This window comes from Podarcis vaucheri (assembly GCF_965113315.1).
Source record: "Podarcis vaucheri genome assembly, chromosome: 8".
NCBI lineage: Eukaryota > Metazoa > Chordata > Lepidosauria > Squamata > Lacertidae > Podarcis > Podarcis vaucheri.
Window position 1 is genome coordinate 6187960 of NC_138766.1, and position 15797 is coordinate 6203756.

The 15797-nt window shown below is 45.8% G+C and overlaps 2 protein-coding genes across 2 annotated transcripts; one reads left to right on the plus strand and one right to left on the minus strand.

The window, feature by feature from the left end:
• The first annotated feature begins 831 nt into the window (after nucleotides 1-831).
• Nucleotides 832-10280, plus strand: WDR55 (WD repeat domain 55). Its single transcript, XM_082234597.1, has 8 exons — nucleotides 832-930; nucleotides 3615-3763; nucleotides 4433-4533; nucleotides 5821-5908; nucleotides 7421-7600; nucleotides 7904-8003; nucleotides 8612-8781; nucleotides 9150-10280. Exons 1-8 carry the CDS (start codon nucleotides 913-915, stop codon nucleotides 9469-9471), a joined length of 1128 nt encoding a protein of 375 aa, XP_082090723.1. The 5' UTR covers nucleotides 832-912; the 3' UTR covers nucleotides 9472-10280.
• On the minus strand, nucleotides 10182-15734 carry DND1 (DND microRNA-mediated repression inhibitor 1). The gene is made up of 5 exons (XM_082234621.1): nucleotides 15377-15734; nucleotides 14159-14288; nucleotides 12855-13316; nucleotides 11740-12150; nucleotides 10182-11042 (listed from the first exon to the last, which is right to left on the minus strand). The coding sequence occupies exons 1-5, from the start codon at nucleotides 15389-15391 to the stop codon at nucleotides 11026-11028; spliced, it is 1035 nt and encodes a 344-aa protein (XP_082090747.1). The 5' UTR covers nucleotides 15392-15734; the 3' UTR covers nucleotides 10182-11025.
• Between the last annotated feature and the right edge of the window lie 63 nt (nucleotides 15735-15797).

Genomic DNA, 15797 nt, shown 5'->3' on the forward strand with positions numbered 1-15797 from the left:
AGGAAGGGAAAGGGGACTTGTTAGCTGCTTTGAGACTCCTTAGGGAAGTGATAAAGCAGGATATCAAATCCAAACTCTTCTTCTTCACTGCTACCAGAGAAATACCGGTAATATGGATGGATTGCATTGACATTTTTTCATGAACATGACCATTTCAAAAAGTTTAAAAGTTCAACATCTGGTGCTTTTTTTCTGGGGGTATGCATAGCCCTAAACATTTTGTGAATCCTTGTACTTTTGTCCATTTACTGTATTTATTTTTCCTGATCTGAAATATAAAATGGTGATTTTATTGAGTCAAAATGAGAGTACCTACCTCTGAAGATTTTTTAAAGAAAAAATGCACTGTCAACATCACTTCGTAGCATTCACACACTGCCTTCCACCATCAGCAACCAGAATCTTTCACACAACTGGGTCAGAAAGAGCATTATTTGGGCAGCACAATAGTTTCTTTACTACTATTTATAATTCCTTGGAGGTTTTTAAGCAGAGGTTAGATGGCCATCTGTCATGGATGCTTTAGCTGAGTTCCCTGCACTGCAGGGGGCTGGACCCTGGGAAATCCCTTCCAATTCTATAATTCTATGACCATAAATTAAATCCAATCAACATCAGTCAGAAAACGCAGTAATTGCGGAAAAACAAGATTTCTTATGGACAGATCGCTCAATATAAGTCATAACCCAGTTTTCACGAATCCGGCTACCAACCTTCCCAACAAAACCGGCATTAAACAAGGACTCAAATTGCCGCCTCCCGCTTTGAGGCGTTGAACTCTCCTCCTCTAATCGCGTCTGCGAGCCCGGCAGGGAAATCCCTCCTCCGCGCCTTCCTCTCCGCCCTCCCGGCCCCGCGCCGGCGCCAGCATTTCCGGGCGCATCTGCCGGAGCAAGACGCGCGTGCGTAAAAATGGCTGCGCCCGAGCAGGTGAGTACCGCTCCCGAGCGCCTCTTGGCAACTAATTTGGAGACACACGCACCCCTTTGCCAGAACAAGACCCCGGGGCCCACCGGGGGCCAGGGGTGGCTGCCCGCCCGCCCGCCCTGCGGAGGCTACCCCGAGCGGCGGCTGCCTTTTCCCGGCCCCAGAAGAGGCTCCGCGAGCCTCGCGGGCTGCTGGAGAAATGCGCCCCGATAGTCGGAGAAAGGCGGCGTTGCCTCCGTGGCCTCTCGAGCCGCCGCTTTATTTATTTTTGCACTTACCGGTAATTTATTTATTATTAACGTTGCAATACATATATGAAATCTTTACATCTTGATACATATACGTTATATTCGTAAATTCACATTTTCCCATTTCATTATGTACCAACATTTATCCATTTCTTATTTCTTGCCCTGTGTCTTCCCTCCACCCGCGGGTGACTTCCTTGTTGTTATTTTGTAACTTTATTATTGAGATTGTAATTTCGTATCTTAATAATTAAACATTCAATTTTATATATCTGCTTAGATTAGCTTAACTTAACTTTGTTGGAGCATCTTTTGGTCATGTATTCTTCTACACATTTCCATTCCTGTTTGAGATTTGGATTAGACTGCATTCTAATTGTTGCCGTCATTTTTGCTAATTCAGTCATTTCAAAAAAATTATTTTGCCAATCTTTCAATGTTGGTACTTTAAGGGGAAGTCGCACACCTTGGTGGCGTGGGCTGAATCTGCAATGTAAAAGGTTCCCTGAGTCTCCTTTGGTGCCATGTGGATTGCAGCATGCGAGACTTACATCAGCATCATCATATTTTATTTATACCCCGCCCTTCCCGGTTCCAAAAACCAGGCTCAGGGTGGCTAACAACAAATTTAAAACAATTGTAAAAGCAACATAAAACAGTATAAAAACATGAATAACAATAAAATTCAATATTCAGAAATCAGTTTATAAGCATTAGTCACCAGGGCTAGCTGGCTGAATTGGTCCTACTTGGGCCAGCGAGGAGGCCAGGGGAGAATTAGCTGTGGGGTCTCAGAGCAGGTAATCTTCATAAAAGGGGAGGGGAAGGGAAGAGAAGGGAAATAAAAGATCAGACTGAATTCAAATTAAAGGCCAGGTGGAATAGCTCTGTCTTACAGGGCCGATGGAAGGAGGTTAAATCCTGAAGGGCCCTAGTCTCATGGGACAGAGCATTCCACCCGGTCGGAGCCATCACTGAAAAGGCCCTGGCCCGGGTGGAGGATAGTCTTGACATCTAAACTATGGTTATTCATGGACCTTAAGGTCCTCTGCGGGGCATACCAGAAAAGGTGGTCCCATAAATATTTGTCTTGGAAGAGACAACACTTCATGCTAGATAATTGTATTAAAAGTGTTCAATAAAAGTTTGTAATTTAAAAGAGAGAGGGTTTTTGCCCCCTAGCTGGTAACTCCCCCCCCCCTTTTTAAGGCGCCGGCGCATATCAATACAGGACAGTACGAATCCCATACTGCCCCCTCCCCCGCCTCGCAGAATACAGAAGACACTCATGTGCCAATTACAGCGTTTCATCACTGCAGGAGCAGAACTGGGGACAAGAGTGTTAGGTTCTGTGATGCCTCCCATAGTCAGCTTTGCTAACTATGCAGTGAGATGACTCACCAGCTTAATGTGAGAGGCATCGAAGAGGAGAGGTTGGCATCAGCTGGTCAGATGAGAATGTGGTGCACAAGAGAAATCTGGCTTTAAAAAAATGCTTGGCAGGGTCAAGCCAGTGACGTTAGTGTTACTTGTCCAAATGCCCCATCTCTGGATGTTTGGATTCGAGACCCCATTTAATACTGCGGCTGTGGCATTCAGCGTTTTGTGTGACCTTGATCTAAACTAGAGCAGGAGCCTGGGATGTTTCCGTTAGTGAATGGATAACAAGGTTCATGAATGTATGCCGCAGATCAGGAAAGGTACTGCCAGTGCAGTTAAAGAGCAGAGTAGAGAAAGCTGTTTTCCTTCAGAAAACGGAAATCCTCTGCTTGAGGAGAAGAAAAAAGGAACACAAACTTTAGCCAAAGAAAATGCAAGCAGACAATAAGGGATTTTTAGAAAAATAATTGAAGGAGCATGTTGCTGAAAATAAAGATTGTCAACAACAAAAATATTTGAATACATTATATGCAGGAAACAGGGAAGGGGGTGGCTGGAAATTTGGATAAGGAAGTCTCTAAATACCCGTTGCTGAAAACTGCAAAGGAGGAGGGTGCAGTTGTGGACTTTTCCTATGTTCTTACGTTCTTACTAGGTGGCTGTGCTGATTCAGACATGTATGTCAATCAGCTCTTGCTGTAGAATTCATGATTAGCATGGATTGAACATTTCTAGCCTGACTCCAAAGGAAAGCACAAAGCAAAGGTAGTTGTTTTGGCCCATTATAAAAATTCCATAATCCATAGTATAGCAATTTTGGTTGACCTAATAAAGGTGTTTGCCTACTATGTATTTTGGAATTGCACAAAAAACAAAAAATCAGAAAGTTCTATGTTGGTACATCAAGACCCATCAGCGGTTGGTGAAGACCAGGCATGCCTAAACCAGTTCTGAATAGTTCAACCAAAATATAACAGTGCCTATGATGATGACCTCTGAAAGTTGAGTGTTGTAGGGCCTCTGCGGAGTTCTGATTCTTCCCTTTTATTCCCCACCAAGGCATATTCAAGTGAGGAGGAAACAGAACCTGAGCCTAGACCTCGAGACACTCCTGAAGACATTTCCCTTGAGGCAGCAGCAAACACCATCGCTTTTCACCCTTGTCGGGATGTCCTAGCTGCTGGAGACGTGGATGGTGATGTCTATTTGTGAGTACAGCTTCTCTGAGAAAAGTACTGATGGGGTGATGCAAGAGTGAAACCCAAAGAGTGCTCCCCCTTCCCATATCAGTAGTCCAGCAGGATAGAGGACTTAGATTGTCGGTTTGCACTATGGGAAGAACCTATCATGACCTAGTTATCTGATGAATGAGAATCTCCTGCGTAAGAGAGCCTGGTGATGGAGCTGGTCTAGAGCCTTTTTCTACCCATCACCCCAGTTGCTGGCAGAAAATACATTCTGCAGCCAGATGAAGGCATGCCAAGAAAAGTTTGCAAATATTAATAATATTCCACTTGCAAGTTTTTGGTTCCTTCATCTGTTCATATTATATCAAGGGCTCATAAGCAGGGCATGAAGGCAACAGCTTTCATGGCTGCAGAACTGGGGAGTTTCAAGACACAATCCTACAGATATCTAGCTTGCCCTTCCTTTCAAAAATAAAATAAAATAAGGTTGTTATAATTTTTTGTTGTGTACCATATCTGAGACTGAAATTCCCTTTTCTTCTTCCTCCTCCTCTTCTTCTTCTTCATTGAAATCCCCTTTCAACTCTTCTGCCAATCTTCCTGCAGTACAAATTTCATCTTTAAGTATAATTTTTCCAGTTGCTTTCAACAGGTTCTTTGATTATCCCTCCACCTTTTTCTATATTTCAGATATTCATATTCCTGTTTGGAAGGTGGGAACAAGGAGCTTTGGTCTTCAGGACATCATTTAAAATCCTGCCGGGAAGTGTCCTTTTCCCAAGATGGACAAAGTGAGTGCTTCCCTCTTTGGGGCTCGTTTATTTCATGGTTCCTAATTATGCAGTGTCTTGGAGATGCCTTCACTAGAACAATGAGCTTCTTCTGCTTATCATCCTGGAGAAGGAGTTTTAAGGCTGCAATCCCATGCACACCTTTGTGGGATTAAGCCCCCTTGAACAGAATGGGATTTCTGAGTAAACCTGTATAAGTCTGTTTGAATCCCAGTAGGAGAAAAAGCTTAGAGTAAACTTTTTAAAAATGCATTATGGCGTGACAATTTACTAGATATTTATGTTGATCCCAAAATAGCAAGCAAGTATGTTGGCTGTTGATCACAATAACAGGCAATGCAATTTCATGCTGGAGAACATTACATAAAGTGCTTTTTTTCTAAAAAAAATGTTTAGGGATACTCTCATTTTCCTACTCATATAGAAATACTGACCCTCAATGAGGCCAATCTTAGATTCACAAAATGTTTAGGGATATGTGTCCCCCTGCGTCCCCCCAGAAAAAAGCACTGAATGTACCGTATTTTTCGCCCTATAGGACGCACTTTTTCCCCTCCAAAATTGAAGGGGAAATGTGTGTGCGTCTTATGGGGCAAATGCAGGCTTTCGCTGAAGCCTGGAGAGCGAGAGGGGTCGGTACGCACCGACCCCTCTCACTCTCCAGGCTTCAGGAAGCTCTGCGCAACCCTCGGGAGACCGGCTCCGAGGGTTGCGCAGAGCTGCCTGCAGTCCTGGGATCAGCGCAGCTCTGCGCGGCCATCGGGAGCGGGGCGCTAAGTCCCGCCCCGCTCCGGATGGCCGCGCAGACCTGCCTGCAGTCCCGGGATCAGCGCACTTCTCCCCATCGCCAGCCCCACAAGCTCGGGGGACAGCGGGGAGGCAGAGCATGCCTTCCCACTGTTCCCCGACCTGGTTCTTCCAGCCCCGCACCTGGGGGGAAAATAATTTTTTTCTTCTTTATTTCCCCCCCAAAAAACTAGGTGCGTCCTGTGGGCCGGAGCGTCCTATGGGGCGCAAAATACGGTATATGTTAACAGATTCTTGAAGAATTATCTGTATGTCATTATTTGCAGATTAACATTTATTTTCAATAAACTTCTGAATAATGCTGGGACAATGTCCTTTGAATATTTCTGGAAAGTCTAATCAAATAAACAGGACTGCTTTTATACTCTGTGGATTTCGATGTGAAGTTCTGGCTATTCTGTTTCAGAAGGGAGTCAGCAAATATTCCCTTTAAGTTGCTGAGTATATCCAGTGATCTGTGTGTTCATCTCCATTTTCTAGAGCTCTTTACGGTGTCCAAAGATAAATCCATTCATATTCTAAGTGTGGAGGAAGGTCGTCTCGTGACCAGGTTCTCCAAGGCTCACAAGTAAGCATTGGGGACTCCTTGATTGTTTGCTTTTATAGGAGTGTGCTTACTCCTTTTCCTCCAAGGAGCTCAAGGTGGTGGGCCTGGTTCTCCCCCTTCTCAGCAACCCTGTGAAACAGATTAGGCTGGGAGGACATGACTAGCCCTAGGTCACCCACAGAGTTTCCAAGCCCTAGTGGGGATTTGAATCTTGGTCTCACTTCCTCGTTCTTCCATCAGGATGGTACTTCCAGTAGCCAGCAGGAAATCCGACTGCAAGGAAGGTTTGTGGATTTCCTGCTGGCTACTGGAAGTACCATCTTGCAAGCGCAAAGGGTTGCTACGCCGGCATCATTGCAAGCAGTCAGCCTCCTGTCATCAACCATCCGGTGGCCTTCATGGCATGTCATTGCAGGGTGGTTGTGACCTAGAAAGCCCTATACAGCTTAGGTTCTGTGTGTGTGTGTGGTTATTATATATATATATATATATATATATATATATATATATAGAGAGAGAGAGAGAGAGAGAGAGAGAGTATATATATATATATATAGAGAGAGAGAGAGAACATATTATATATAGTATATACAGTGGTGCCCCGCAAGACGAATGCCTCGCAAGGCGGAAAACTCGCTAGACGAAAGAGTTTTCTGTTTTGGAGGTGCTTCGCAAAACGAATTTCCTATGGGCTTGCTTCCCAAGACGACAATGTCTTGCGAGTTCCTGCTGGTTTTTTTTCCTTCCCCCCCTTCCGCTTATCAGCTGATCCGATCAGCAGATGAGCCGCTAAAAGCAGCTAATAGCGCTGATCCGTCAATGGGCTTTCTTCACAAGACGAAAAAACCGCTAGACGAAGAGAATCACAGAACGGATTCTTTTCGTCTTGCGAGGCACCACTGTACACACTATAACCTTTCACCACCACTTGGGGGGCAAAGCAGGGCCAGAGATGGTGTGGGGAGAGTTCTGAGGGCCAAACCAAGAAGCCTTAAGGGCTGCCTTTTGGCCCTGGGCCAGGTTGCCCACCCTTGCTTTAAACCCTGCCTGTACCTCTATTGTTATTCCCTTGTACACTTCATTCAGGGTGAGGAGGGAATACTGGGAGCTGGAAGTTGGAGAGCGTGGACCCCTTGAAGTTAATGGACATGACTGACAGGTTCACTATTTTCATCTGCAGTGGGGCCCTCATCATGGTTGACTACAACCCATGATTAGGGCCCAAGTGCAGATGAAGTAAGTCTTGACATCTTTTAGGGAGGGGAAATGAATTTTCTCTTGCTCGTGTGGATCCCATAATAGGAGTGTACGGGGAAAGAATTCTCTTTGTTCATAGGTTCAGATGATCCTCTCTATCACGCCCCTCATTCTGCCCTTTAGCACAGTTCCAGTTTGCTTCCCTTCTTCGTGGTCCCTGTGGGGCTGTTGAGACCTTGCAGAGGGCAACAACTCTGAGAGGGAATAAGGCACTTGTGTAATATAGTGGCTATCTGTAGAGTGGATTCTGCTGCTACAACTCTGGAATTTCCACAGTTCTGCTTTGAACAGTCTGCTGGTGATAGATGAGCACTTGTTTGCCACAGGAGATGACCGTGGGGAGTTGAAAGTGTGGGATCTGCGCAAAGGCACCTCCATTATGGAGATGAAGCAGCACGAGGAGTATATCAGTGACATGGCCGTCGATGGGAACAAGAAACTGCTGCTCACCACCAGGTACTCCTGAATTCTCCAGTTTAAACAAAGGGATTAGTGGGCTTGATTTATTCTCCCTTGGTGGTGGAGATGCTTTGACTGCAGTGGGAGGCCAAGAGCTGTTAAGAGTCTGTCTCCCTCTGTCTCTCACACACAATTCTTTTCCAAGGGCCACTGAAATGGATACCTATTGATGTCCTGAAATGTACTTCTGGGGGGCAGAACACCAAACTAACTGGAAACACTTGGAGCCACAACTGATTCTGCTGCCTTGGATGCTCCTGATAAGTAAATGATCACTGTGTTCCATTCTGTTTCTTGCAGCGGAGACGGAACTATGGGAGTCTTCAACATCAGGAGAAGGCGCTTTGAGCTGCTCTCAGAGCCTCAGAATGGAGACCTGTCAGCCATCGCCCTGATGAAGGTCAGCCCTATTCCTCAGCGGCCCTTGAGGAGCAGCTGCTGCAGAACTGATAGGGACTGATAAGCTGAACATTTCTGGGAGCAGGGACTTAAAAACATGTTCTTGCCCAAAAAAGTATGCATTGATGGGCAGCATAATATTCCTATTTCATTGCCATTTGCTTTAATGTTTAACAGACTACTGTATTTTAATACTTTGTTGGAAGCTGCCCAGAGTGGCTGGGGCATAAATTATTATTATTATTATTATTTATTTAATATATTATTATTAATAATAATAATAAATTTTATTTATATCCCGCCCTCCCCAGCCGAAGCTGGGCTCAGGGCGGCTAACAACAACTATTATTATTATTATTAGACAGAAAAAGGCCTTTGGATGGGTATGTCTTATGGTTCTTAGTTGATGGTGAGGGGCAGGGCTTTTTTCAGGTGGAACTCAGTTCCAGCACCTCTCAGGTGGGCACCATTGCCATTCTAAGAGAACGAGGGAGGTGTCCATGATGAGTTCCAGCCCCCCCCCTTTTCTAGCAAAATAGCACTGGTGAGGGGAATCATGACAGTGCTTTTTTAGTGTTAAACTGTATTTATTTCTTGTTTGCTGCTCAGAGAGGAAAGAAAGTAGCCTGTGGATCCAGCGAGGGAACCATTTACCTCTTCAACTGGGATGGTTTTGGTGCTACTAGTGATCGGTTTGCACTGAAGGCGGAGTCCATTGACTGCATGGTTCCAGTAACAGAGAGCATTGTGTGCACAGGCTGCACTGACGGAGTCATCAGGTGAGAGGGCATTGGGTTGTTTGTCAACCTGAGAACCGCAGGCTTATCCTGAAACCTGTGAGTATATAACAGTGCACATCTCTAGAGGATTGTTGTTAAGATTTGCACCCCCCCCCCTTTTAAGCTTCATTCTTGCTCTCATTTGGTTTGTTTATACAGCTTTGTATAGAGTCTGTTATAGTAGTGTCTCATTGTTTTGCATGAATTATATTCCATAAAGCGATTAAACCTTTAAAAGGAATTTAGAGCCCTACAAAGATTCCTTTCCCAACCCTCACCGGAGCATCTTAAAGTGCAGGTAGAATGAATTTCAGGTGCTGTTATGGAGCTGGCTTTTTTCTTAATCAGGCCTTTTCTTGTTGTTTCAGGGCCGTGAACATCTTGCCCAATCGGGTGATTGGCAGTGTTGGGCAACATGTTGGGGAGCCTATTGAGCAGCTAGCCAAAAGCCATACTGGCCCATTTCTGGCCAGCTGCGCCCATGACCAGAAGGTGAAGTTCTGGGACATCTCTTCGCTTAACTCAGTCATTGTGGACGATTACAGAAAGAAAAAGAAGAAAAGTGGGCAGCTGAAGTCTTTGAGTCTCAAGGCATTTGGTACCGGGGAGGATTTCTTTGCAGGCTTGAGAGAGGAGGCAGCAGAGCCAAAGGATGAAGACTCCAGTGGCATGGAAACGGATAGTGACTAAAATATGAGCAGCACTCTCCCCTGAAGGGACCTTTATAACCTAAGACTGTTTGAAACACTCATGTTCTTGCAGAGATTTGGCTGAACAAACAGCAGGATATTGGGCAAAGGTGTGGGAGCCTAATGAAATCCGTACTGCAGTTTTCTGGGTACTCCTGCAATCCAGTGAAACAAATGTGTGTTTCCACAGCAAAGTCATGAGAAAAGCATGGCCTGGCTGCTACAGAAGGGGAAGGTGTAGATCTCAAGTTACCCAGGACAAAGCCTGCGCTTTCTGTTGGAAGAGGAGTATCTCATGGAATGAAAAGGCTAGAAAACAGGATTAATACTAGTAAGGAGGGAAGCTGTTGGCTCTATATGTATGTACTGGTTTAACTACTACTTTCAAAGGAGGGTGGTCAGACACAAAAAGGGGATAGGGCTCCTGTACCTTCAGTACAGAAGGACTCTCTGAAACACACAACATGACACCACAGAAAATGTCGGCCTTTGGCTGATTGACCCCCAATGCCCTTTTTAATGTGCTGTGGGAAGGGGGATTATTGGTTTGCTGTCTTTATTATGTGGATTTTATATTGTAATTTTATGTTGTGAACCACCTACGGAACTATGGATGAAGGGCAGCATACAAATTTAATAACTAAAATAAACAAAACCCAGCTTAAATATCATCTTATCAGATGCTTCACGCAAGGAGATTGCAACACTTAATTTCTTTCAAAACAATTTTAATATTCAAGTGCCTATGTTTCCAATGTTACATATTCATTCACTATTTTTGATGAACATTAAAAAGTCAAAGAATTTTAAGGGACTCTGCTGATCCTTTCCCTAAAAATCTTCATACATCCAATTTTGTTATTCACTGGGAACTTTTTCTAGAGTTAAAAAGGCACCTGGTGTTCTGCTATTAAGAGGCACATGAAGGAATTCAGGGAACACCATCCTGAATCCCCAGGAAGGCATAATCAGTGCAGGCGGGTTTCTTCCTAAAGAAAAAGGCTGGATTGTAGAGCAGCACACAAGGAACTTGTTACATACCAGCCTTGTGCATGAAAAATTGTCCAATGCCCCTCGCCTAAAGCTACAAAACAAATTCAAACTGTCACAAACAAGTGAGAAAGCTCTCCAAACTCTTAAATAAATACAAAGAATAATAATGTTTTCTATGTGTAAACAAATAAGATAAGCAGCCCTAAATCTTGGTGTTGAAAGGGGCGGGAGTCATTCCTATAGTTTTACACAGTACTTGTCGTGCTTGAGGGGCAGAAATAAAGTTGTGAATGCAAGGTATGCCCCCAGCTTAAGATTGCCTGCCGAGAAATACGCATGCATTATTTCCCCAAACTGAAAAGGATACTCAAATAACTAACCAAAAACAATTTAGTACCGAGATCTGCATGGACAACCTTTTAAAATCGTAACAAGACTCCAATAGCAGCTTCCCGCCAAAAAACAAAAAAAGGCAAGATGTCAGGCACACTTTCTCTTCCCATGTATTTTAGTGGGCAAGGACAGGACAGAGAGACCTCTCCCGAACTTGAAGACTGTTCTCTTACACCATTGGGCATCCTGTTGCAAAGAGAAATAGGTTAGGTTTTAGGGTTGCCAACATACAGAAAAGCAGTCAACACACTCAAAATAGGGAACAACCAGGAAGGCACCTATTCTGCAAACATACAAGGCAGGAAAACTCCTTTTTTGAAGTACTTGGAGGCTGAAAAGGACAGGCACTGGACTCCACTTGTCTCACCCTCTATCCTTATTGTTATCTCTGTCTCTTGGGGATGCCCCAGAGGCAGCCTGGCCTGGAAAGTTGAAAGAATTTGTAGTGCGAGGGACCTCCGGCCAGGTTCCAATGATATCTAGGGCACCCACAGGAACAGAGTTGCAGTCTCAAGCAAGTGAAGCCAATTTTTCTACCTCCAGCTTTAACTTACCCCTCTCAGCCCTGTGCTCTTCTATATAAAATGCTGCCACCATTCATTAGCTTCAATCTCTCAGTGTACCAAGTTTCATATTCCTATCACTTTGTGCTGGGCGAAAAGAACAGGCATCCTTCTTTGACAAAAGATTTACTGCTTAAAGAGCTGCTAATTTAGGTAGGTTCTACCTCCTTATGTCAATTTTATAACGGTTAAAAACCCCATGACCTAGCTGAAGATTTCACCTGCCTTGCTCACCACCTGAAGGCATCCTAGTGTATCTTTGCTGCCTTCAGCAAATCCGAAGCACTGCTTCCAAGATGAAGTTGTGCAAGGAGACTTACCCAGAGCTTTGAGTAGCTGCAGTGCCACTGCATTCTTGGCCTTCTCATGGGCCTCCAAGCCAGAACGTTCTGGCTTGATCCAGATAAACCCACTGAAAGGTGATGGATATTTAGGTATCACCACTTGATACCAGAACTGTAACCATCCTTCATGATTCTTTTGCATACATTTTGTAAGAAATACAGGGAGCCCCAGATGCCGTTCCTTGCATTGCAAATTCAGGTAGTCCAGAACACTGCCCACTGCGGGTTGCACAGGCCCAGAAGGTGCTTTGTAGGGGACATCTCTGTGGGGAAAATTGGATGGTGGAATCTCTGGAAAGCCCTGAACGGAGGCACTGTGCAGTTCCTGTTTTGTATTTGGTTTTAGCCAATCCACTTCAATGTCATCTCCACAGAGGCACAAACTACCTGCAGAACAGAAGAAACAATTTAAAATTTGGTTCAAATATAGGCCTCTCCTCACAGTATTCCACCTGCAATTTACAGCAACGCAGGAAAAAATAAAAGTAGACTACATATGAAAGAGACAGCTTAAAAAAAAATATTTATACGAATTGCATTGCTTGCATAATTTGAGTTTGTATGTATGCACTAGTGATAGCTCCAAAGTTCTCATCTACATTACTTCTCATAGTGGTTAATATTGTCACTGAAATTTCCATGAAGGTGAAACTGACAGGTAACTAGGTGACCAGTGCCATTTAATAATAATTTTATTATTTATACCCCTCCCAGCCACTCTGGGCGGCTTCCAGAAAAATATATATTTTAAATAAAAAAGCCAAACATTAAAAACTTCCCGATATATGGCTGCCTTCAGATGTCTTCTAAAAGTTGTGTAAGTTCTATATCTCCTTGACATCTGAAGGGAGGGCATTCCACAGGCAGGGTGCCACTGCCAAGAAGGCCCTCTGCCTGGTTCCCTGAAATTTCACTTCCCGCAGTAAGGGAACTGCCAGAAGACCCTCGGAAGTGAACCTCAGTGTTTGGGCTGAATGATGGGGGTAGAGTTTGGCCCCTGTACTTGAGTGGTGGATACAATGAAGAGCCAGCTGCACCCCGTGCTCCCAGCTTCTATTGCCTATGGGACATGAGACTTTACTGAGACAGACCTTCCACAAGCGCTTTCCTGGCGATTGCAGCAGCCTGGTGGGAGCTGTATTTCACCTCTGCCAACTGCCTCTCCCTTCTGAAAGGGCTTGGGTGCAAGGAAACACTCAGGACTCCGGCAGTAAGTTCCTGCAGCATTGGAAGAAGGTGTCCCTCTCTCACAGAGAGAGACAAACCATCAATGGAGAGCTCGCACTTGTCGGTACTTCTGCAGACCAAAATGGGGTGGCCGGCCTGGATTTCAAAGGCGTTGAGCACGGCAATAGCATCCTGGGCACTGCGTCTGTTTGCGTATTTTGCATAGGCAAAGCCACGGTTAAGCCCGCTGAACGTCATCATGAGACGGAATTCATAGAGCCTCCCAACACTCTGGAAGAGAGGAATTAGTTTATCCTCATATATATCCTGTGGAATCTTCCCTATGAAAATCTCAGAGCCAGGTGGTGGAACACTGCCAGTCCAACCTGCAGAAAAAGAAAAAGACGACGCATAATTGACTTGGTCTTTTTTTTGTAAATGTTCCATACAAGGAAAACAGAGCTCAGCAGTTGTTCAGAAAAGAAAAATAGCAGCTGATGGTTGTCATTTTAGATTTCCAAGAAAGGAATCAAATTAAATTGTCTCTCCATAAGGTTCCATGAGTTGATGGAGGGTGAAAACAATGCTTGATTGTATTAAAGTAAATAAAAGCATTCCATGTCCTAACCGTCTTGTCTTTTATACCAGCTTCATCCCCATACAAGATTCTACAGCAAAGGGAAAGACTTCAGACAGTAGCGTACGTGAATGCAGGCCTTTAGTTTATAGCAATTTTTATTACAATTCTGTACAATAAGAAAGTAAAATAGAAAGGCTTCGTGGAACTTCTATGGGCTTGGGCATTAGCAGGGAAATCTAGGCTCCCCTCACCCACTTTGGGGGGACAACAGCTTGAGAGATTTCCAGCAACCAGAACAGTGGTACCTCAGGTTACATACGCTTCAGGTTACAGACTCCGCTAACCCAGAAATAGTGCTTCAGGTGAAGAACTTTGCTTCAGGGTGAGAACAGAAACCGTGCTCTGGCAGCGCGGCAGCAGCAGGAGGCCCCATTAGCTAAAGTGGTGCTTCAGGTTAAGAACAGTTTCAGGTTAAGAACGGACCTCCGGAACGAATGAAGTACTTAACGAGAGGTACCACTGTAATGACAATTGAAAGGTGGGTAACCTTTCAATTGCCTCCAAGCAGCTGCAGTACATAAAAGTATTTCTAAAAGTGATACTTGGGTCACGGATCTGTGTATCCCAGGCTAATAATCTTCCACTTACCTGGAGGAGGGCCACCGTATTTCCTCTGGCCATTGATCTGTACCAGTTTGATTCCTGTCTCTTCCACCCAAGCCAGAAGGGCAGTTTTTTTAGCCTGGTTTACTTCCTCGCTCCACGCAGGAGAAGACATCTGCAAACACAACACGGAATCAGGGGCGGCCTTGGGTCATCTTTCGTAATTTGGCACCCCCAAGCGTATATTCTCCATAATGGATCTTCTGGATCCAGCTGCCCTAAGGGAGGCCCATGCTCAGGGCCTTCCAAAAGCAGCAGCCCAGAAACGACGAAGCTTTTGCTCAGCAGCCCCAAGAAGCTGAGCGTTTGTTTCTGGAGCACCTTGGGAACATTCAAGGTACTTCGGAGTCACAACGACTCTGGCACTAACAAGCCGTTCGCACTTCGGCAACGGGGCTTCGCTTTGGGGGGAAGGAGTGCAACTAACCCGGCTATCTTCGGCCATTGAAGAAGGCAATGCCTCTCCAGGGCGCCCCCCCCCCCCACGCGGGCGGATTCCGAGCCCGGAGAGCGTAAATTGAGCAGATTTTGAAGCAGCGAAAGCTTAATCGAGTTTTTCTTTTGGGGGGGGGGTGGGAGGTGGGGAAACCGGGCCTCAGTAATAAATCGTGGTCAAGCGCGGTCTTGCAAAGACACGTGTCAGTCGCGAAACACACTGCGCACCCCTTATTTCAGAAACCAAGAACCTGTTGTTCCCAATTCCTTCGGAGCATTTTTGGGGAGCGGGGAGTCCCTTTGCGCCAGAGGACCTCGTGCCGCGCAGCCGACTTGCATTGCGAGGGGGGGGGGAGTAGCAACGGCGGCGCTCCAAAGCCTTTAAGCGCCACGAGATTGGCTCCCAGGTAAGAAGAGCATCCCCAGGTCCCTGTAAAAAAATTCCTTCCAGTAGCACCTTAAAGACCAACTAAGTTAGTTCTTGGTATGAGCTTTCGTGTGCATGGGTGTATCTGAAGAAGTGTGCATGCACACGAAAGCTCATACCAAGAACTAACTTAGTTGGTCTTTAAGGTGCTACTGGAAGGAATTTTTTCATTTTGACTATGGCAGACCAACACGGCTACCTATCTGTAACTGGAACCCAGGTCCCTGGTTTGCGCCAGGCGAGCTCCCCGCTCGCCCAAGACCTAGATCTGGCTCAGACTCCCCCCATTTCTCTTCCCTCCTACTGGAAAAAAACGAAGAGGCTTCATTCCGTCTACCAACCTGCGCGCCATCCATAGCGCCCTTCTCGGCCAACGCCTTCCCAGCCACACCCTCCTCGCCGGCGGGGCGGCCGCTCCTTTTCTAGCCCGGGGGGTGGGGGTTGATCCCGCGGCCGCTTTCCTCTGCTGATTGGTAGATTAACAACCCGCCCCCGGGGCGGGGATCCTTCCTGGTCAGTGGGATCCCTTGCGCGCGCGACAGGCGCCGTCGGCTTCTTTCGCAGAAACTGCGCGAAGCCCGCCGTTCTCTTCGCTTCGACCCCGAGATCGTTCCCACCGCTTTCCAACCCTTTGATTAGCTAGCCCAGACCATTCACACGTGACGCAGCCAAGCAGTAGCGAACTGGGGCCATAAGCGCGCCCTGCATAGCGCCGGCGGCCTGCTAAGTTTAGGCGCCAGGAGAGCAGCGCCGCCCCCTGCT